The sequence below is a fragment of the Pantherophis guttatus genome, chromosome 5 (genome assembly GCF_059756535.1).
Source record: "Pantherophis guttatus breed Tessera chromosome 5, ASM5975653v1, whole genome shotgun sequence".
NCBI lineage: Eukaryota > Metazoa > Chordata > Lepidosauria > Squamata > Colubridae > Pantherophis > Pantherophis guttatus.
In genome coordinates, this window is record NC_142067.1 from 31,654,842 (window position 1) to 31,677,734 (window position 22,893).

Genomic DNA, 22,893 nt, shown 5'->3' on the forward strand with positions numbered 1-22,893 from the left:
CAGTCTCAAAATTTATTTGTGGGTTTCATGGAATTTCAAGTACCAAGGTATGAATTTTTAACAATCAGTAAAGTGGTGAATATGTGTAAATTCATGTTATGCATTAGAATCACATTGTGATTAAAAAAATATAAATTGTTAATGCAAATGTGTTAATGTTCTATTTCTGTATTTGAAAGTAAGGATGATTATATATTTTTCTAAATATGTAATATGAATAAAAGTTTTAACTACACTAATGATTTTGTTATCAGAAATGCTCCATGAAATCCTTCAACTTGATTGAAAATTGATTTTAAAAAGTTCCATTAATATAACTAATAATGTATATAGTAAAATATACATTATTGTCTATGCACCATAGAACAAATTGGACAGTTAAATGTAGAGTTTGTGGATTAGATGATTAAAATGTGCCCTATTAAAGGGATATCTAAATATTTGTGATATTACAGATACAAGTGAAAAATCAGAAGAGGCACCAACAGTAGCAGAACAGCAGGAAGAGATCAAAGAACCATCAGCTGGTGAGTATTGCTAACCAATTATTACAGGAAGTGTCATTTCAAGTGACATGTCTACTAAAATAAAGATATACCACAGATAGAAATATGCAATAATTGCTGTACTTTAGGAATCATTTCTAAATAGATGATGATACAGAGCTGCTAGTTTAAATGTGCTTTATCCTGTAAGTCTATTTAGTCTTAGCAAAATTAAAAAAGCTAAACCATATATTGCTATCATTTTTGTTGTGTTGGTGTAAGTGATGGAATTAATGCATGTACTAATTCAGTAATAAGAATCAGTAGACTTTTTTTCTCCACAGTTACTCCTCAGCGTAAGATCATTCACTCAGTGACCATTCAAAGTTCGATGGCACTGAATGAATGGTGGTTATGATTGGTCCTCGGAGATCTGGCTGTCCTAGCATCCTCAACTCACATGATCTTGATTTGGGTGCTTGGCAACCAGCTTGCACTTACAAGTAGTTGCAGCAACTCACAATCACATAACTGCCATTTGCAGCTTTCCCAGAAAGTCAATGGTGAAACTGGCAGGGAAGGTCACAAGTTGCTTGGTAAGTCTCCCCCACCTGCAAACTTTTTCCTAGCCTATTTACATTTGTGCACCTCTGTGAACCTCACTGTGCCTCCTTTGCACTCTTGTGCACCCCCTTGAACTTTGTCTCAACCTCGCTGTACTACCTTGCATCCTTCCTCCGTGTACGTCATGCACTCTTCCCGAGCCTCATCTTCATACCCTCATGCACCTCCTTGCACCACCATCTCCCCGACACTTGAACCTCCTGCATACCCCTCAACCTTTGCCATTCCTCCTTCCACCTTCACACACACCCTTACCCTTGTGCATCCTTCTCAAGCCTTGCTGTGATTCTCTTGCATCCTCATACATCCCTTCGTGCCCTGCCCCACATAATAGCAGCTACATACCTGCCTGCTAGCCTGATTACAAGATGCTTGAGACTTAACAACTTCCTGCCAGCTTCCTCACAGACATGGACATAGGAAGCCAGCAGGAAGTCACCTCATCTAACAATGATACCAACTGAGGGATTCAGTTAGTTACAACAATCAGAATTGCAGCAATTACAGCAATCGCTAAGTAGTATGGTCACACTTTGCAACAACGGTGCTTAGCAATGGAAATTCTAGTCCCAATTACTGTCATAAATCAAGAACTATCTGTAGTTCTTTTGAATATGTTTAGTGGTGGGTTTGAGAAGATTGAAGGCCACCAGCTTTCTCAAATTATTGCTCAGTTTATAAAAACATAGTTGCAACATTGTTTACTTTAGTCAGTATATATTTGGAATGTGCTACCAATTGCCACAGATTTTCTTTGGATGGAAAAGCTGAGGCACAAATAATTTTTAAAGATAAATTAAGCCAGATTTTTATTTTTCAACTTTGTATGCATCCTAGACAGCCTATATTAGGATCATGTTGTGCATTGTTTTTTATCTGTCTTGTTCTCAGATGTGCATTGAGTAGGTCCATTAGGCCTAGATTTTTTTTCCAAGCAAAACAGATAAAACATTTGAACATTGCTATTCCTATGACCCACTACTAAGGGAAGTTGTATTACTCTAAGTCTGTGACAGAACTTTTTCTGCAATGGCACTTGGTTGGTAGAATAATTTTCTAAAGAAAGCAAACCAGTACTTACTGATGAGTCATTGAATGACTATAAGTACACTGCATCTATGTTTTTAAAATATTTGTCACTCATGCTTTTCTGCATGTGAAAATTGTTTTAATTTTTTGCACTGTTTAATGTTTTCCAATATAAGGCACTTTAGGACCACCTTTGGGCTGAAAGGTGACTGAAAAATCTCTGTATGCATGTGTGTATATATGCTGTATGTGTTAATATATGCTGTATCTATACACCATTTTTTTATTTGTAGAAACTAAACCATCTCCAGAAGGAGAAGAAGGAGAAAAGTTAGCTGAAGATGAATATGAGGATGTGGGAAGCGCTGCAAGTGAAGGTGCATGTTGTTAGCAATCTATGGACTTCAAAAGTGCATTTTTATACTGCTCTCTGCTTATCAATTAATTCTTAATCTTATGTGATCTCCTTTTATAATTTCTTTCTTTCTTTTGAAATCTTATTAACATTAGACATTGTCTCTTATAGTCCAGACTGATATTTCAATGAAATTCAAGGTCATTGTTGTTGAGACTGCAAAGTTATCTCTGCTCCAGGCACCTGAAATTAGATTTGTTCCAACAGAAGAGAATATACATATGTAGCTCAGAGTTGAACAGTGGAGTCCTTGGTTCTGTCTGAGCTTGGTTTTTTGCTTACAGACTTTTCATTGCCCAGCTAAGGTAACATCAGTGCTACTGAGTGTGGGATTTGCTCCTTGTTTATATACAGTAGCTTACCCTGCCAATGTTGATGATGGTGTAGTTTTCTCTTTGGTAGTTTCTTGATTAGGGTATTGTTTTCTGCTTGATTGATTGTCTGGTGTTAATCCCTATCTAGCCAGCAGTTCTGGCTTCTGGATCCTCTCCAGAAAATACTCAGTAACAGTGATGGTGTTACCTAGTTGGTAATGAAATGTCTGTAAGCAAACAACCAAGCACAGACACGTTTGAGGAGTCCACCGGAATTGTTTTTAAAATGTTTCTTTTTTAGCAATATATATTGTTTTTATGATGGCATTTTTGAAATCCAGAAGAAGAAGAACCACCACCAGAACCAGAAAAACCTCCAGAACCAGTGAAAAAGAAGAAAAAAGAAGTAGTAGAGAAGAAGATATCTGAAAATTTCTATTATAACTATGAAGAACTGTGCTCAAATCCATATATAACTCCAGATTCTGGCATCCCGGTGAACCTGCTCTCTCTTATGTATCCATTTTTGCCAGGGATCCATGTATTTAGGATTTGAGTTTCTTATCATAAACCAAAGTAAGAAACAAATGTATTTGCTTTTAAAAACAGTATTGGAAATAATTCATTTGGTATATTAATGGTGGGATGAGTTACAGATTTAGTAAATAAGGTATTGGTTTTGTTTTGAAAAAATGGGGGGGGCATTAAATTAGGTTAAGGCTGAGAAAGCAGTATAAAGTGGAACAAATTGCTTACATTTGCTTCAGCACTTTGTGCAATTCTGAGTACAGCACTTTAAGAAGTATTCAGATAAAGTGAACAGATTCAGCCAAGGGCAATAAGAGTTAATAGAGAACTAGAATCTAAACCCTATAGAAGAAAAGAAGTAATTGGGAATATTTAGCTTTGAGAAAATATTACAGAGGGAGCATGTTATACTACTGTTCAAATATGTACACAATGCCCTTTAGATATCTGAATCAGCAAAACCTATTTCCCGCGGTTTGAAAGTACTTAAAGATAAGAATGAAAAATTTCAACTATATGTTAGAAAAAACTAGCAGCATTTCAGTGATGCAACAGTTACCAAGAGAAGTATTGAAGTCCTCTTCATTGGATGAATTTAGGTGGAGACTAAGTAACTGTTTGGGAGATGATTTACTTTGGATTCCTGCAGTGAGTCACTGGCTTAGATTCAATGGTCCACTCAAAACTCTGTGCCTCTAGGATATAGGATTCCTTTACTCCACTTTTCCCAACTACAACAACCCTATACTACAGACTGAGCTAAAATGAGTGACTAACTGAAACTCACCAAGTGATTTTTCCAGATTACAATGAGCTACATCTTGGAATTTCCCTTTCCTAATCTAGTCCACTAACCAGCACATCATGCTGTCTTTTTTCATTATGCATAATATATTACTGTTTTTCATTAATGGTACATTTATTATTCAAATGCAATAAACCTAGGTCCCATCATCATTTATTTCCTTAGCATGCATTCTTCAGACATTCTTTTGGCTATGACTGCACTAGACGAGCAAACCTCCAGATCCTGGATAGTCAGATTCTCCTTTACATAGCTGGCAGTCAGTTAGTTCTTCTGGATTTGAAATTGAACAACCAGAGATACCTTCGAAGCACAGGTGGTGGAGGGATTGGTGTAATCACGGTATGATATATATCTTAAATAATTTTTGCTTAAATTCTTTTTGGGAGAAAAATATGCAGAATTTTTAATGGTTTTTGTTCCCCTTTATATTTTTTGCTTTTGTTTAACGGAACAAACAGGAAAAAGGAAAAGCATATAGTAGTGTTTCATGCATGTATATATAGGCAGAGTTTTACTCAACAGTTTCAATAAAGAACTATTATATTTCAATATAATCTTCCATACGTAGTTTACATCTATAAGCATCTCATTCAAAAGTCACATCAGTTCTCAACTCCATTGATTTTTATTTTTCTGTTGAATAAGTTCTTAGGAGTATAAGAGAACCCGATTCTGTTATCCAGGTATTAATTTTCATGTAGTAAAAATGTAATTTAAAAAAGTACAGACATTACTTTTTTATTTATTATTTTTGGGTTGAATAAGTTGTAACCTCTGAAATTTTTGATTTAGACATTAAGATAGTATCCCATTTTTAAAGATAAAATGGGGATTTCCAACAGCTTACTCATTCTTTAAAATTTGTATATTTATTAATAACAAATATTTAGAAGACTACCCTGTTTTCCCCAAAATAAGACATCCCTGATAATAAGCCCAATCGGGCTTTTGAGTGCATGGCAATAAAGCCAAGTGCTTATTTCATGGTTCAGAAAAATGTAAGACAGGGTCTTATTTTTGGGGAAACATGGTAATTGTAGAATTTTTAATCTCAAAAGATTTGGTACTTATTTCTCAAATTATTACATTAAATATGAATAAGATATATAATAATTTTTATTTGAATATTATTTCATTGGAGCTTAAATTTTACTCCACATAGATAAGCAGTCATAATAAATATAATTTCTAGGATATATTTTGCATAGGATTCAAAATTACAAACATTCTGAGTTTTTGAAAATGTCTTCCATATGTATATTTGTGTATTTACTTACACACACACACACACACACACACAAACACACAGAAAGAGAAACATGGAAGACATTTTCAAAAGCTCAGTACATTGTAAATATCCATGAGGTTCTTCAGTTCCAAAGCTACGTTTGAAAAAATGCAGTTGTCAATTAAAGATAGGGATTTGGTTTTCTGAATATTGAATTATATTATTGTGCATGTCTTCTAATTAGTAACAAATTTTGGATGGTTTTATTCAGCATAAATTTTCTTCATAAGCTTTTTGAGAACATACATAGCAACTTTAGTTAAGTGGATTGTTGTGAGTTTGTTGTAAATGTATATTAGTTGTAACTCCTGACCTTGTTATATCAATTTGAATAATGTGGCACATTTTTGGAAAATTTCATTTTGTTCTTTATTTTTTCATGCTCATGTTCATGTTGGAAGCAACTAAGGCACTTCTGGGTTGAAAGGATTAGCTGGTGATATCAGCATTGCTTGGGAGACACTCAGTCGAGGCTCCTTTCCTGTCCCTGTTAATGTGCTCACCAAAGTGGTACCTAACTATCTACTAGGACAGGGGTGGGCAACTGTGGCCCTTTTATAACCTATGGACTTCAACTCCCAGAATTCCTGAGCCAGCTTGGCTGTCTCAGGAATTCTGGGAGTTGAAGTCCACAGTTGCCCACCCCTGTACTAGGAAGTAGGAAGCTAGGGCTGAGAAAGAGTCACTGTCCCAAGATCATTCAGCCGAGTGTTGGTGTCTTAACCACAATAACCAAACTTAACCTCTAATTATACAATATTGTAGAAATAAGATAAAATAAAACAATTGTTCCAAACTTAATAAGAATTGATTTTAGAGAAAAGCGCTGAGAAAATGGACCACTGGTTCTCATTGCTCATAGAAGTTCCATTCCTGCATAAAACAACACACACATTTCCCGTCTTATTTCCATAGTAAATTATACAAGCTTATTTCCATAGCTTGTAAATGTATTTGTGTTTGCTCCTGCTCTTCATTACAGTGCAGCAAATTAGTGTTGGGTCAACTCAATCACAAGGCTCAGTAAGGTTTTCTTGTGGTAGCCAGTCACCTTTGTCCTGACTTGCTCAAATATCAATGAAGGAGTTTCCTTGCTACATGCACAGCTCATGCTCCCTTCTCTTGCTCTGGGGGCTGCTTAATTTGTTTGCTATTGTCACTAGCATTCACTGGCTTGATCATGAGACCCCTCCACCAAGATAGTGTAGAGATGGTCTAATGCAGTGCTTCTCAATCTTGGTAGCTTGAAGATGGGTGGACTTCAACTCCCAGAATCCCTTAGCCAGCAGCACTGGCTGGGGGATTCTGGGAGTTGAAGTCCATCCATCTTCAAGCTTCCAAGGTTGAGAAACACTGGTCTAATGTGTGCACAGATGATATAACCCTATCCCTTAAAACATCTACTTAATACTTGTCCAAAATCTATATGCTATTTTGTATGTGCATTAAGTAACAAAAATAAGGCCAAAACTATGGATGTTTTTTTTAAAATGTGTATACTGATGTTTGATCTCTAAATACCAATCATGGATATGCAATACTGTGGATAATAAGGACCATCTCTATTTCTAAATACTGCTGATATATAGAATCCATTTCATAATTTAGAACCTATTTTAGAATGAGAAACAGTAGAAGGCCAATTTTTTCTTTGTCCTTGGACCTGCACTTTCTGAAGAGAAAAGCTTTGTGCTTAATGGTACTTCAGGATTATATTGGTTACTGAAAAAAATAAAGGAACAGTTTGATTTTGCTAATTTTCTTGTTTTATGTAAGCCAAATATGGGACCCTTTCAGATTGCAAGAAGATTATGATTAAATGAAAAATATCTTCAATTAGGCACACCCGGACAGAACTCATTTTGCAGTAGGAGAAAAAGGTTGGAAGCCCAACATGGTTATCTATGAGTATCCTTCTTTAAAACCATACAGAATATTACGAGGTAGGTTAAAATATAATGAATTTCACAGTTTGAAATAATTCACACCGCCCACTCACCCACACCCTGTACACACATACATACTTTGAAAGCAAGTGACTATTCTCCTTTTTTTTGGTAGTTTATTTGTATTTTTAAAATTCTTATTTCAAGATCGTATGTGCCATTTATAAAACCTAATAGCTAATAGGACTGGTAAATGGGGATGTTTTCTTGGTCACGAACAATATGGTGAGAAACTGATTGTTTTGCTTTATTTCCAGGTGGAACAGAACAGGCATATGCATTTGCTGACTTTAACCGTTCTGGCTCCCTGATAGCCACTGTAGGGAGTAGTCCTGACTTTACATTGACAGTCTGGGACTGGAAACAGGAAAAGATCATATTGAGATCAAAAGCATTTTCACAAGATGTTTATAAAGTCACGTTTTCTCCTGAAAATGAAGAACAACTTACTACATCTGGTTCAGGCCACATCAAGTAAGCCAACTACCCATTTTTTTAATGGATTATCAAAAAGGTATCCATATGAGGAAATGATACCAATCTTTTTTTTAAAAAATTTTTATTGAAAATTATTAAAAATTACAGAAAAAAATATAGCAATATGGGTAGAATTGCAGAGAGTAATATAATACATATAGAGTTTTAAGGCATCAGTTTTCGCCTAGCAATAGTACAAACCTCCATTAAACCAAATCATCAAAAAAAGAAAAGATTATCCAGAAGAAAGAATTCTCAACTGCCATGCAATGCTCCTATAAATATTTACCCACATTCACACTAAGATTAATATTTTACATTCTTCTTAAGATTTCTTTTTTTGCAGCCAAGCATACCACCTGTCCCAACTCCTATATAACCCCGATTCTTGTCTATCTCGCAAAAGTCCGGTAAGCTTGTCTGTTTCTGCACAGTCCATGATCTTTGCGGTTAACGTAGCCTCCGATGGAATATTTTTGCGCAAACGAGATCCTGGCTGCAATGATGATGTGGAGAGCAAGATACCAATTAGATTTGTTTAAGTTCTCTGGTTTCATACCTAGTAAAAACGTTTCCGGGTTCAATTCTATCCTACATCCTATGATTTCTAAAATCCATTTTTGAATTCTAGCCCAATATTCTTTTGCTCGGGGACAGGTCCACCAGCTATGAAAATAAGTTCCCATAGCAGCGTTGCATTTCCAACAAACTGATGAGACCAATCTGATTCAGCAGCTGTAGCTTTGTCCTCCCACAATGATAATACTTCGTGCACTGCTACTGTTACCCCAAGCTACCCCACCAACCTCCTATTCCTAGCAGCATTAGTAGTTCTTTCACCAAGCCAATCAGCAAAAGCCAAAATAGAATCTCACTCTAGTCCTTGCTTTTTTCTTATCGTGTTAGTTTTTTTACAGGGGAAAAGGCCAGGGAACTGCCAGGGAAATGAAAGAACCTCTCTCCTGTTCATTGACAAGGGGAGAAATAAAGTACTGCAAGGAAGTGAAAATGCAATATGATTGTCTTCAGGAAGTGGGAAACCCAGAAGTAACACAAAGCAGGAATGCTTGCTAACTGGAAGCCTTAGTCCACCCAACCAAGAAAACTTTGCACAATTATTGTTGTGGTGCTTTCTCTGTAGCAGGAGTCTAGCTAATTAACTGTGTAAGTTAATCAGCCAAGCTTTTTAAGATAACTGAAAACCCATTTGGTTTTGTGCAGATATTCAAGGGCAGCATCAGCATTGGATCAAATTAACTTTTGTGCATAGAATCCAGTGGGCTGTTTCCTGATTTTTTTTAAAGAAATAGCTTTGCTTATTTCGTACATATCACGGAAAATCGTTGTATTGATATTTGAATAGCAGTATTGCGTATATAAAACATCCCGAATCACAGAAAGATGATAGACTATAATTTAAAGAAATATAAAGTACATAAAGACATTGTAATAAGCTGCCCAGAGTCATCTCTAGGCGAGATGGGTGGCTTACAAGACAAATAAAAAATTGATCCATTTTGAAAACAACTCCGCTTGTCTGTGTTTCTTTGACATAGGTCCTATTGGAGAGTTGAGTGAAGCTAGGTTTTGGTTTAATGTGAGATAGTGTGGCCTATGCAAAAGAGCTTGTGCCTCAATCTTAGTCTAACTCCTGAGCTTCATGTAGTGTAAATAAAATGGTCCCTTGGAGCTCTTTCAAAGTCGCCCGAACAAAAAAAGCTAAAATGGAACTGAAAAGAATTTTCAACAAGCTTTTTTGTTTTTAATTTTCTTAGAACTTGTAAGTTGTGAAAATTGGCAGTTGAGGAGATTTTTGTTGCTATATAATTTGCAATAACTGGGATAGACAGTGATTTTTTCTTTTTGTTCGTAGCATAACCAGCACTAACAACTAAGACATAAATGAAAATGCTCTTAATTCCTGTTGATTGATGACAAACATATGCAATGGATTATATTCATATTTTTTTTTGATTACAGTGGTAAAAGTCCATTCTGGAGTTTTGTGTTCTTAAGCTTTTTTTCCCACTCATTTGTTTTAGTATTTAATTAACTGTGGTTTTTTGTTAGTCTGATCCTAGGCATACTATCTTTAACAATAATTTGGAAAAATAAACTACTCTAGTTGTTTAAAACTTTGGATTGTTTTCCCAAATCAGAATTTGAGGAAATCATATTTAGCCATAAGTACATTTATTGATTTGGCTGAAATGGTACAGTAGTTGACTAAAAATTAATTTTTTTATCATTCCTCAAAACTGTATAGAAGTATGTAGAAGAGTTAGGGCTGTTTTGTAAACAATGATCTATCTTTACAATTAGTTTGGTGCCTACAAAAAGGCAGACATAATTCTACTGGAAAAACTAATTCAAACATAATTTTCATGGTTGTGTATCTAGGTTTTGGAGAATGGCTCTCACTTTTACTGGCTTGAAATTACAAGGGGCATTGGGTAGGTTTGGAAAGACATCACTAACAGATATTGAAGGATATGTGGAGCTGCCAGATGGTAAGGTGAGAAGCATTTTCTTCCTTAAACTTTTCCACATGATGAATCCCTTAGAATCCAGATTTAAATGGAGAAAGATATAACATTTTTGTTTTCTGGCATTGCTAAAAGTTAGACTTAAACAATGTAATTTTTAAATAGTTCTATAAAGTAACATTGGGTGATGAGTCATTTTTATTTATTTCAAAATTTACTACCTAAAACTTAGTGGACTTCAGTCAGAAATTATGTTGCCTGCAGATGGCACACTCATTTTGCAGTTTTTTATTGTTAACTTCCTCCCATTTACTACTGCTTTCCAAAGCAAGGGCTGAACTATATTCAATATCACAGAAATGGCTGCAGTAAGTAAGGAAGATTAACTCCACATGCGCTATTGCTTAGCGCATTGTAAGCCGCCCTGAGTCTCCGGAGAAGGGCGGCATATAAATCGAATTAAAAAAAAACAAAAACCACTGCATGATGTACAGTACCTTATATGAATAAATGCACTTTCTGATGTGGTAACGCTTTGTTGGATGTAGCCCTATATTTGTACAGTATGCTGGCTTTCAATGCTGACAATTTTGCACTAAAAATGACACTAAATAATAGCATTGCAGTACATCAGCCGTAATAGAGTAACTTTCCTTAAGATGAAAACTAGATTGCCTACTAGATGGCGACAAGTTGAAAGGAAGATGTAAAGATGGATTTTTGTTTATTTGTTTGTGTGTTGTGTTGTTGTTTGTATGTTTGTTTGTATTGTTCTCTTTTTTTAAAAAAATGTTTAATAAAGTATATTTGAAAAAAAAGGGAAAAAAAAGAAAACTAGATGGCCTACTAAGACTACCTAGCTGAAAGAATTCTTTCTAGGTCTCTAAAATAGAAAAACTTCTTGACACATTCATCAGCACCTGTTCCATCTCTGAAGGTAGAAACATCTGGAGAAGAAACTCAGATAAAAATCTCAGGCCATTAGGGTAGAGATTAGTATTACTGCAGGTATTCTTTCTCCCATATAACATAAAATTGCCAAGCAGATAGAGATTACCTCCTGTTACCTCCTACCAAATTTTCTCCTTGGGGTTTCCCATGTATCCCTCTTTAGTACAATGTATTTGACAAATCATATTACAAAATTCTAATAGCTGTGCAGTATGATGTTCTTCTGTTTATATTTCCAGCTATATTTCCCTTCTAACCTTCAAATCTGAGGGGAAGAATGCTATTAACAATATTTTTTGAGGAAATGTAGCAACTGAAACCCAATAAATATATTCTAAAATGTGGGGAAATTTCCAAAGCAGGTTGTCTTATGATATAGAGTGTACAAATCATGGGGGGAAATTGAAAATATTCCACTGGGAATATCCAAGGTCTTTGATACATTTGGCAGCTGTTTGCATCATGGCTGATGTCAACTATTAATGTCATTGAACAGAACATGTCTGTGGTGCTTTGGCAGATACACTCTTCATCAGTACAAAGTTTTCTTCTTAGAATTTTTCTAGCATACAAAGACAGAAGTCCTTTTTATAGGAAAATTATAAAAAAATTCTTGCTTCAGTAATAGCAAGTATTACGTTGTTTACAATGTCCCTACTGGAAAGCACATCTGGATTTATGATACTAATTAATATTGTTTCATTTGTACTCAAGGTACTTTCAGGTTCAGAATGGGGTAATTTGCTTCTTTGGGAAGGGGGACTCATAAAAGTGGAACTCTGCCGACCTGGCCGTAAAAATTGTCATAATGGTCCTATTAATCAGTTAATTCTGGATGAAGGAGAAGTGATCACTGTTGGAGCAGATGGATACATCAGGGTAAGGGTTTTTTTTTTTCCAAAATAAGTGTACTAACTCTGCAAAAATTTGTACTCAAGCTTATTTATAAATTAAAAGCAGGAATCATCAGGCAGCTATATAAATTTAATAACATTTATATCATTCATATTTTATAACATTCATATTCTATAAATACTATTCTGTTCAGAAGCAGTTATAGAGAGTGCTGTTTGCTAATAAATTCTATGGAAATATTGTTCATTAAACTTATACCTAGGAATTAATAACTTTAATTCCAAGTATTTTTCAGAGAAGTATTTTACAGGGTAGATACCGCCACAGAAAAGTTTCTTGTTCCAACTGCAGTAAGGTTTAGGGCGAGGGATGAAGAGACAGATCTCAATTCTTTTGCCAGTATCCTGGCAAATTATGATACCTCAAATGTTGTTATTAGCATATTAAGGCTAAAATATTAATTTTTTGTTACTGCCCTAATAGCATCTCTTGAAATACAAATAGCTCTATGGATTTATTTGTCAGACAGTATCATGAGAAAAGTTGAGTTTCAAGGCTGCTCAGATTTTCTAAGGGTTGCTATTTAAAAGGTTATGTTGTTTGTCTGAAGGCAAATAATATTGCTGTTTTACAGTATATCAGTATATCAGGACTCATAGATCTCCTCCTCCTCCTCCTCCTCCTCCTCCTCCTCCTCCTCCTCCTCCTCCTCCTGGAAATACAAATTTCTGGCTCTTGCTCTTTTGGTGACCTCAACCATTGTTAATTGGGGCATATGAATAACATCTGTTTATTTGTCTGATTGCTTGCTTATTTTATTTCTGCACAAACGAAAAAAGTCCTTCTGAATTACACTTTTCTGAGATTGTTCTGTCATGATGCTTTAGCATTTTAAAACAATAACAATCTATTTTTTCCTCAAAATCTTTTGTGAAGGTTTGGGATTTTGAAACAATAGACACAGCTGATGTTGTGGATGATACTGGACTTGTAGAGATGGAACACATAAATGAACTTTTAGTAGGCAAAAATGTCAGTCTGAATTTTATGATGAAAATTCATGAACGGGGAGAACCATATTGGTATGCTCAGGTGAGAGGTTTTCTAATAATTAGTGAATAGACAATTCAGTACTGATGATGTCAAGAATGCCAAAGGGAATAATTTTTTTAGTATCAATTGAAATATCACTAGCTTTTTACTCCCATTGGCTTTGTTCACCCAACCATAAATTCAAGTTCTACAAACCACTGACTTGCACTGTCAGACTAATGCATATTAAAACCAATGCTTCATTGGTATTAAAATTTACAGTTCTACCATGGCATCAGTATGAGAAATGTTAGATGATTCTATATGCTGTATCTTTATATTCCTTTTAATAAAGAAGTACTTAAATTGGAACGAAGTGAAATTGTATAAGACAAAATTTTTTACCCTCACTGTTATAACTTTAAAAAAGCTTTTAAATTATGGGTGTCCAACCTTTTGACTTACCTAGGCTTCATTGAGTGAAGAGAAATTGCCTTGGACAACATTTAACATATATAATAAAATTAATGTATACAAATAACAAACTTGCAATTATTTTTTTCAAAATCAAAGCTATGCTTTTAAGACAGGAAAAATGGAATAATAACCAAGTATTATTATAATTATGCTTCTTTAGGATTTCAATGGAGCTATATGGAAGCTTGATTTAAGTTTCTCGAATGTTGTAAGTTTTACTTCATATTCCCTTTCTCTGCTGTATCCTTCCATTATATGATATATGTGATGAATAAATAAAATTACTTTTACAGTATCACTAGTGACTAGTGTTATTTTAAAGCATATTTAAAATTACTAGTAATTTTAAGCGACACGATTAGTATTTCATATTTATAAATGGAAAAAAGTAATAGAAGTTAGAAGTACCAAATTTAAAGCTATGCACTATCAAGCTGTTACATTACAATCTGTAATGGGAAGGACAAAAATAAAAGAAAATCAGGGTTCTTTTTGAATGTATACAAATTCTTAGGGTCCTGTGGGTAGAAAGCTAAGATGTAAATAATAACAGATGAGATATTTTACAAGTGATGGATATTTTTCTTTAAAAGTTTAGAAGAAATATCAATCCTGCAAAAGCTCCAGTTGCAATAATTATATGCAATATGGAATTGAATAACAATAATAATTTATGAGATATTAAAAGACAGAAAGACATTTTTAAATATACAAACCTATTTCACAGAATATGTTTCTAGGTATATGAAGAAATTAATCAAGCCTACAGCTAGAGTTAAGGTGAAATGAGTAATGTATATATTTTTATTTATTTGTTTGTTTGTTTTATTTATAACCTTTGTTATTTTTATAAATAACTGTAGGCAGGGAACATATCTAATACTCTTTCTTCCTACTGTTTTCCCCAAAACCACAACCCTGTGAGGTGGTTGTGCTGAGAAAGAATGTCAGGCCCAAGATAATAAGTTTTAAAAGACTATATAACTTCAAATACATGCATGTCCACTTGTGCACAATACATGCAATATCCTTCCCCCCCCCCCATACAACAGCTCTAACAGTTGAGTTGGGCTGAGAAAAATGATTCACCCAAAGTCACCCAACTGGCTCCATGCTAGAACTTAGGGTTTCCTGGTTTCTAGTTCAGCATTTTATCTACTATATGAAAACAAGTTAAGATTCTACATTACAATAGATTCAGGATATGGGAAATATATAATTCTTGAGAAAACCTCATCCTAATTCTTGCAGTGTTTGTATGTAATGAAATTTACATCCAGACAGTAAACAAACAAACTTTTATACTAATTGCTAAAAATAAAGGTTAAGTTTAGAATAATAGATGTGTTAGGAGACCAAAATGATTGAAAGAGAATACATCAGAGGTGGGTTCTACTTACAGTACCTTTACTACCGGTTCGCAACGGTAGCGCGTGCTTCTGTGCATGTGCAGATCATCAATTATGACATCCAGGCGAATGGGCGGGGCCTCCTGCCGCTTTTACTACCGGTTCTAAAGAACCGGAGAGAACCGGGAGCAACCCACCACTGGAATACATGTACCTTGTTAAATAGTTTTATCAATAGCCCTTTAAAGATCTTTTTAATTATTTCCATTATAGACACGTGATCCAGAATGCCTGTTTACTTTTCATTCTGGAAAGATAGAAGCCGTAAGTGTATCTCCAGTTACATATATCATGGCAACTACTGCTCTTGACCGTAAGTATACCTTCCTCCTTCTAATTTTGGTTTTAGAACATAGAATAATAAGGTTGGAAGCGATCTTGGGGGTCTTCTAGTACAACCCCCCTGCCCAAGCAGGAGACCCTATACCATTTTGGACAAATGGTTGTTAAATCATTTCTTGAAAACCTCCAATGATGAAGCACCCACTACTCCTGGCTGCACTGATTAGTTGTACTCAATATCAGGAAATTTCTCCTTAATTCTAGGTTGGATCTCTCTTTAACAATCTTCCACCCATTACTCATTGTCCTGCCCTGAGATGCCTTGAAGAATAGGTTGATCCCCTCTTCTCTGTGACAGCCCCTCAAATATAGGAAGATTGCTATCATGTCACCTCTAGTCCTCCTCTTTGTTAGACTAGACATAGCTAGTTCCCACAACTGTTCATTGTATGATTTAGCCTCCAGACCGCTTACCATCTTTGTTGCTCTTTTCTGCATTCTTTCTGGAATCAACATCTTTTTTATATTATGATGATCAGAACTGGACACAGTATTCTAATTCTGGTCTTACAAAACTGTATACACTGGCATCAACACTTAATGTGATCTTGATACTATCCCTGTTGACTTAGTCTAGGACTGCATATATTCTTTTGGCAGCTGCAGCACATGCTGGCTCATACTTCAGTGGTTGTCTACTGGGACACCTGGATCCTTCTCACAGTCATAACTGTTGAGCCAGGTATCACCTATTCTATACCTGTGCATTTGTTTTTTCTTGCCTCAGTGTAATCTTACTTTTCTCACCATTGAATTGCATTTTGTTGAATAAGGCCCAGTGTTCAAGTCTGTCAAGATCCTTCCATATCTTGAGTCTGTCTTCTAAAGTGTTAGCTATTCTCTCCAATCTGGTGTTGTCTGCAAATTTGATTTCTCCTTCTGTTCCCTCATCCAAATCATTTACGAAGATGTTGAAGAATATTGGGCCTAAGACAGAACTTTGAGATACCCCACTGGATGCTTCCCTCCAATTAGATGTAGTTCCATAGAGGACTATACAATGAGTGCAGTTGGTCAGCAATTTTTGAATCCATCTGGTGGGAATGCTGTCTGTCCCACATTGTTCTGTTACCAAGAAATTGGCTCTGATCTACTTTGTCAAATCCCTTACTGAAGTCTAATTAAACTATGTCCACAGTGTTTCCTTGATAAAACCAATTTTGTCACGTGTCAATTTAGTCTGTCTTAATTCCTCTTCTTATGGATTTAAAAGTAAATATTAATAACATTAATTAGTTGTGGTGAAGAGGATCATTCACTGATGGTATAATTAATGTGGTATAGATTCCACCTATGCCAATTTTTCCACTTCCTGAATATATAGGATTACAGTTTTCATTATTTCAAATGCAAAAGGTTGAACAGTCTTTGAGTTTTACAATTCCTATGACACAGATTTTTGTAGCTTTCTTTTTGCTCAGGAGAAAATTTTCTGAATGGATTTGATCCAACGATTCCTTTCTGTGAGGTTCTGGCAAGAACCTACCACCCCTCACCCACCCCCACCCCCCACCCCACTGTCCCAAGAAGCAATAAGATCGCAATTGTGTCTTTTGGAAGGAAATAGAAAAATTCAAATTTACTCAGGTTTTTTGGAACGGCCTCTTTGAGTAAACTGTCTTGACTTTCTAAGTCAAGCTATCTCTTGAAATTATTTTGAACAGTTTTAAAAGGGCGAAATTAGGGTATTATAAGAATGTTGATGGAGAAGAAACAGGAAAGAAAATTAATGTATGGCTGTATATTACTAACCACCCCACCTTCCATCATGTCTGATTGTTGGAGACTGCTTGGACAAGTCCTTACAGTTTTGTTAGCAAGAGTGTTCTGCCATTGCCTCCTTTCTAGGGCCAAAGATAGAGACTGGCCGAAGGTCACTCAGTTAGCTTTGTCCCTAAGGTAGGATTGGAAATCACAACCTCTCGTTTCTAGTCTGATGTCTTAATTACTACGCCAAACTGGTTCTCATTACTAATTATGTATAAGTACTGCACTTAGTATGTATTACTATTGTATTTTATTATTCTATTATTGTTTTACTCTTAATATATAAACCAACTAGAATTATTTTGGTAGCTGAGGACAGCATATACAGTAGATTTACTGTATACATAGATAATAAGTAATTCAGACTTCATTGAGAGCTTTCTTTTTTCTTGTTCTGTCAACTATTTAACACAGGTTCAGTGCGTATTTATGATTACATTGGCAAGGTTCAGTTGGCTGATATGAAATTTAAACAGGGAGGAACAGCACTTACCTGGGCTCCAACGGTGGTAAGTACACACAGAAAAAAAGAATACATGAATTAAATCTGGTTGGTGTAAATTGTCAAATATCAATTATTTATAAGAAAGGGGCTGAATAAAATTAGGAAGTGACTGCTTGTTTTTTCTCCAAATCATGTTCTCATTATCTGGATCTAGGAACTATTGGTGCTTTGATTTTGGAGAAATGTATAGATTTTCAGAAGATGTGAGAGTGAGTATGTTTATTAGGAAACACTTGGAGTTTTTCCTAAAAATAGAAAAAAACCTGATAATTTATGGATTTCATGATTAAAAAAGGAAAAATGTTAGAAGACGGGAAATGAAGAGAAAGGATAGATGGAAAGGAATCTTGAAGAGAAAGGATAGATGACAAATTTACTTGTAACTTTGTTGTAAAGAAAGTTGGAAATCCTTCCGGACAATGGAGGAATGGACCTCAAATCTGACAAAAACATTGCCGAATGCCATCCTTGTGTGCCTTTCAGAATGCTGGTATTTGTTAGCCTTTGCTAGCCATGTACTGTATTCAGGAGGCGAAAATGCTAGTGAATCCCAGCATTCTGAGCCTTTCAAAAGACTAGTTTTTGCTAGTATTCGGAGTCATTCAGAATGGTAGCATTTTCTAGTATTTTAGTGAATGCCATGATTCCACCCCTCCAGATGGGAAAATGCTACTGAATTACAGCATTCTGAGTCTTTCCAAATGCTAGTGTTCTGGCAAACACCATCATTTCCATTCCTCCATAGAGGAAAATGCTAGCAAATGCCAGTATTCTGAGCCTTCTAGAACAATGTTGTTCATTAGTGTTTTTGCCACAATTAAAATTTGTTCCTCCAGCATGCAAGTTCTTACAGTTGTTCTCTGGTGTTGGGAGAAGAGGGCCTGGCCTTCTGTGTCTGGTTGGAGCCCAAGCCCTTTCCTCAACCCACCATCACAAAGGCCTGGGCCCTCTCTCTGCCACTCAGCTACCTGCACAGTTACTTGAGAACCATAACTGGGAGAGATGGGATTGCAGTCATTGAGCGAAGTGGTCACTTGGCGGCTTGCTGAATGACTACTTCACTCGACGACCAAGATTCCAGGCCCAATTATAATCAGAAGTGCAGGACTACCTGTATATAAAGACTTGAAAGAGAATATATTTTTGAAAAGAAAAAAGGATAGTGTTTTTGAAGAAGCAAAAGTGAAGACCAACGTAGAAGCATCACAGCTGGGACATGCAGTATTTCTTTATTTATTTATTGGTTTGATTTATATGCCGCCCTTTTCCGGAGACTCAGGGCAGCTTACAATGCGTTAAGCAATAGCCTTCATACTTTTTGTATATACCTGCTTAGTAGGGCTTTCGTGCCCCCCCCCAAAGAAGTGTTCTTTTTTATACAAAGTCAGCTTATTGCCCCCACAAACCAGGTCCTCATTTTACCTACCTCGAAAGGATGGAAGGCTGAGTCAACCTTGAGTCTGGTGAGATTTGAACTTGCAGTAATTACAGGCAGCTGGTGTTACTTAACAGTGCTTGAGTCTGCTGCGCAACCAAGGATCTTATTGTCAGTATTGTTGTATGTCTGTATAACAACCTGAGTAAAACCTTCATATCTTTGCAATGAATAGTACTCATAGCAGTGCTTAAAAGAGAAAAGTTGAAGAGAAACAGGGAAACAGGAAAAAGTTTAAAAAAACTTAAATAGTTGAAATGAGACTACAAGTAGGAAAAAAATGACAGTAAGAGCAATTTGATAATAGAACCAATTATAGAGAAGGAGTGAATCTCCTCTCAATGTATTTCAAACAGAGGTTAGACAGTCATTTGAGTGGTTTGAGTAGTTTGATTTGTATCTCTGCAGAGTACAGTTTGTATTCCACATTATATTTCAATATAATACTTAAATTATGGGTACTAATTCAGCCAAATTTATTTAATTCATTTTATTCGATTTTAAATTTTGTATATCTATGTGTTTTATTTCATGGCTGTGCACCGCCCTGAGTCCTTCGGGAGTAGGGCGGTATAGAAATTCAATAAAATAAATAAAATAAATAAATAATACTACCTCTCGGAAATAAAATGTCAATCACAATTTTGCGAAATTGTTCTTTATTCATATCAACTACTTTATGTATCATAAATTTTCACAGATTTAGGAGATGTTTTCTCAAAGTACCTTATATTAATGCAAACATATTTTTTTTGTCCAAGGTGAATCCCAAAGGAGGTATATTTGCTATAGGTTTCCAGGATGGCATTGTTCGCATAATTGAACTTTATAATCCCAAAGGACTGCCTGTCATTGCTGGACGGGAAAATGTAGGAGATGCGTCCTTGCGTCTGAAACAAGCTTTTAAACCTCATGTGTCTGTAGTTACAGCTTTGGCCTATGAACGTAATGGGGAAATGCTAGCCACAGGGGTATGTATTGACTTTTCTGTGAATACTCGTTAATAAGCCACATGAGAAAACATGCAGGGAAAAATAGGACTTGGTATTTTTGCTTTATGATCAAGTTCTAAAGTAGGATCTGACGCTTTAAACTTAAGCTATATTGATTTTGTAATGGACTCCAGGTGATTACAAAGTTTGACCTGAAATGAATTTGAAGGAAGTAATGAGTTCATATGAATTACTTTGCAGTTTGCTAAGATAATGGAGGCACTTTTCTGATGACCCTCTGTTGCAAAGAAATTTGACTAATGATTGGTCTTGGACATACACAAAATATGCAATGCATGATTTTACTAATAATCAAGTTTTTCTATTTCAGAGCAAAGATAAAACTGTTTTCTTCTTTACTGTTGAAGATAAATATGATCCTGTTGGATTCATTAGTGTTCCAGGACCAGTACAGGCATTGCAATGGTCACCCCATTCTCATGTGAGTAGCTAATTTGCTTTTATTGTATATGAACCTCATGTTTGTTAATTTTGCTATGTACAATTATCTAGTGTTGTAAGAGTTAAGTTATATTATTTAAATAAATATATATATATATTTAAATATTGATCTAAATATATTCTAACTTGATGAACATTTTAATATAGTAAAGATTATAATTTTTGGACCAATGTGCATTTATTTCCATGTATTTTTATATTTCATCTGTCGTCTTCCCATTTACTTAACTGGAAGAGATTTGTTTTGTTTTTATTTCACTATCATAGTAATATTAAAAAAGACTACATTTGGAAACTGCATCTCTGAAGATACAGAAACAGACATAATTAAAAGTTGTTATTTCAGATCCAAGAAATAGGAAAACATGAATTTGAAGTATCTATATGTTCTAATAATTGTTCTGGAGTCATATACCAAAAGTACATCAGTGTATAAAAATCTTCCACAAAAATTGGTTTTGAGAGGCAGCAGGGTGTAGTAGTCAAGATGCTGGCCTAGGAGTTGGGAAATCCACTTTCTTTCTTAGGCACAGTAGCCAGCTGGGTGACCTTAGGCCGGTCACTCTTTTCAGCCCAAATCAGCATCAGGCTTTACAGCAAGCCTACTAAAAAGCAAACTATTGTTGCATTATGCATTTATAGCTTTGCTCCAAAAATTAGATAAACACAGTACAAAAACAAGTGGAACCTGCAGTTATATAATGGCATGTTTTCTTCATTATAATAAAGCCTATTTTTGTCCTATTTTTCAAAATCTATTCTGTATGTATGTATGTATGTATGTATGTATGTATGTATGTATGTATGTATATATGTGCCTGCTAGTTTTGTTTCATGTTCTGATCTACAGCCAGAGAACAAGCTCCTTATCCTCTGTCAGAACGGCATTGTTGTTCAGGTTCCTGCCCCAGACCCTATGGCCTACGATGCAGTAACTACCTATAGGATCAAAGATCTACCTGCAGAATATTTTCGTTTCTGGAGCATCAAATCTCGGATATTGGTAAAATATTGTTCTAACACTGTGGAAAATCTTCCATGATAATCTGCTTGGGAAACATTCTGTTGCCTTCCAGACAGTGGCACCCCAGGTCATAGGGATACATTATATCCCACCAATGCAAAGATTTGCATTTCAGAATGATTCAGAGCGAGGGATGCATTGGCACCCTATAAGCTTTGGCACACCCTAGGGCAGTGTCTACTTAGCCTCAGCCTAAAGCCAGCCTTGCTTCCAGAACATCCTGGAGGTGATTTATGTAGTAAAAATGTAGTGTCAAGACATAACGTTTTCAATTTTGGCTAATATATTGTGAACTTATTTTTAGAAATTTTAACAGATTAACAGTAGGAGTAGGAGTTAATCATTCTAAATACTTGTTTTTTGTCTTATATGTAATTTAAGATCCAAATATTGTATTTTACATGAAAACAGGATCATTCTGACGAAAAATATTTTATATTTTTTTAAAAAAGAAAAGTCTTTGAGTAGCATCTTCTGTTAGTGAAGTTCACTGTTATGTCTTGTGGAACCATATTAAGTAGTATGTTTTTCATTCCTTCAAGAGCCTAATCTTACACTGAATTTCATTGGTTCTATAAAGAGAGAAGAGGAAATTAAACGCAGAGAAAAAATTAAAGAACAGAAGGAGAAAGAAAAGCAGCAATGGATCAAACATCAGCTGGATCAGGGGAAAACACTAGAAGAAATAGAAATGCCCGAAGAAGTGCCTGTCGAAGAGGAACCACTTCCAGAAATCTACATCCCAGAAACTCCAAGTCCCATCCTTTGTGGCTTTTACTCTGATCCAGGGAGATTCTGGTTATCAATGGTAAGTGTTATTCATTTAAATTATTCATTTAAATTATACTTATTAAATGTATTTTATTTCTCCTTTTGTGGAAGGGCATACTTTATAAATTAAATAATTTCAAATCTTGGAACTCAGATATTTTTCTTAAGTAAACCCAAATGTCTTCAAATAGCACATAAAGTTTTAAATTTTTTAGACCTCTTCAATAGGCTTAGATGTAAATTTGAAAAGGGTGAAAGTTTCGGCTTGATGCTGAAATCAGCAATTTTGTCTAGATATCAACTATGTGGGATGAGACATTTACGTTAGTCTTGTTATGATTTGATGTGAGTTAGCTTGCACCCTGTGGTATACCTTGGAAAGTGCAAAAGCATGAAACCAACGGGCTAGCAGTCTTAGGAAGCCAAACTACTACTCTGTCTTAACATTATAATCTCCTGGCTAATGTAACA

General features: G+C 35.3%; 1 protein-coding gene across 4 annotated transcripts in view; it reads left to right on the forward strand.

The window, feature by feature from the left end:
* CFAP44 (cilia and flagella associated protein 44) overlaps nucleotides 1-22,893 on the forward strand; it is a 59,452-nt gene that overhangs the window by 4,747 nt on the left and 31,812 nt on the right. For 2 of the 4 annotated variants that reach the window (XR_015734408.1, XM_034411849.3), the window contains exons 2-17: nucleotides 456-527; nucleotides 2,432-2,515; nucleotides 3,209-3,383; nucleotides 4,380-4,542; nucleotides 7,332-7,434; nucleotides 7,695-7,911; nucleotides 10,315-10,429; nucleotides 12,066-12,230; nucleotides 13,143-13,298; nucleotides 13,876-13,923; nucleotides 15,338-15,437; nucleotides 17,648-17,742; nucleotides 19,935-20,144; nucleotides 20,497-20,607; nucleotides 21,478-21,630; nucleotides 22,232-22,459. Coding sequence is in view for 3 of the 4 variants with exons in the window: in XM_034411849.3 (XP_034267740.2) it covers nucleotides 456-527; nucleotides 2,432-2,515; nucleotides 3,209-3,383; nucleotides 4,380-4,542; nucleotides 7,332-7,434; nucleotides 7,695-7,911; nucleotides 10,315-10,429; nucleotides 12,066-12,230; nucleotides 13,143-13,298; nucleotides 13,876-13,923; nucleotides 15,338-15,437; nucleotides 17,648-17,742; nucleotides 19,935-20,144; nucleotides 20,497-20,607; nucleotides 21,478-21,630; nucleotides 22,232-22,459 (2,195 nt within the window). In the remaining variant the exon portion in view is untranslated. The remainder of the gene's footprint in view (nucleotides 1-455; nucleotides 528-2,431; nucleotides 2,516-3,208; nucleotides 3,384-4,379; nucleotides 4,543-7,331; nucleotides 7,435-7,694; nucleotides 7,912-10,314; nucleotides 10,430-12,065; nucleotides 12,231-13,142; nucleotides 13,299-13,875; nucleotides 13,924-15,337; nucleotides 15,438-17,647; nucleotides 17,743-19,934; nucleotides 20,145-20,496; nucleotides 20,608-21,477; nucleotides 21,631-22,231; nucleotides 22,460-22,893) is intronic. The other 2 variants (XM_034411856.3, XM_087894825.1) reach the window with 2 other exon arrangements.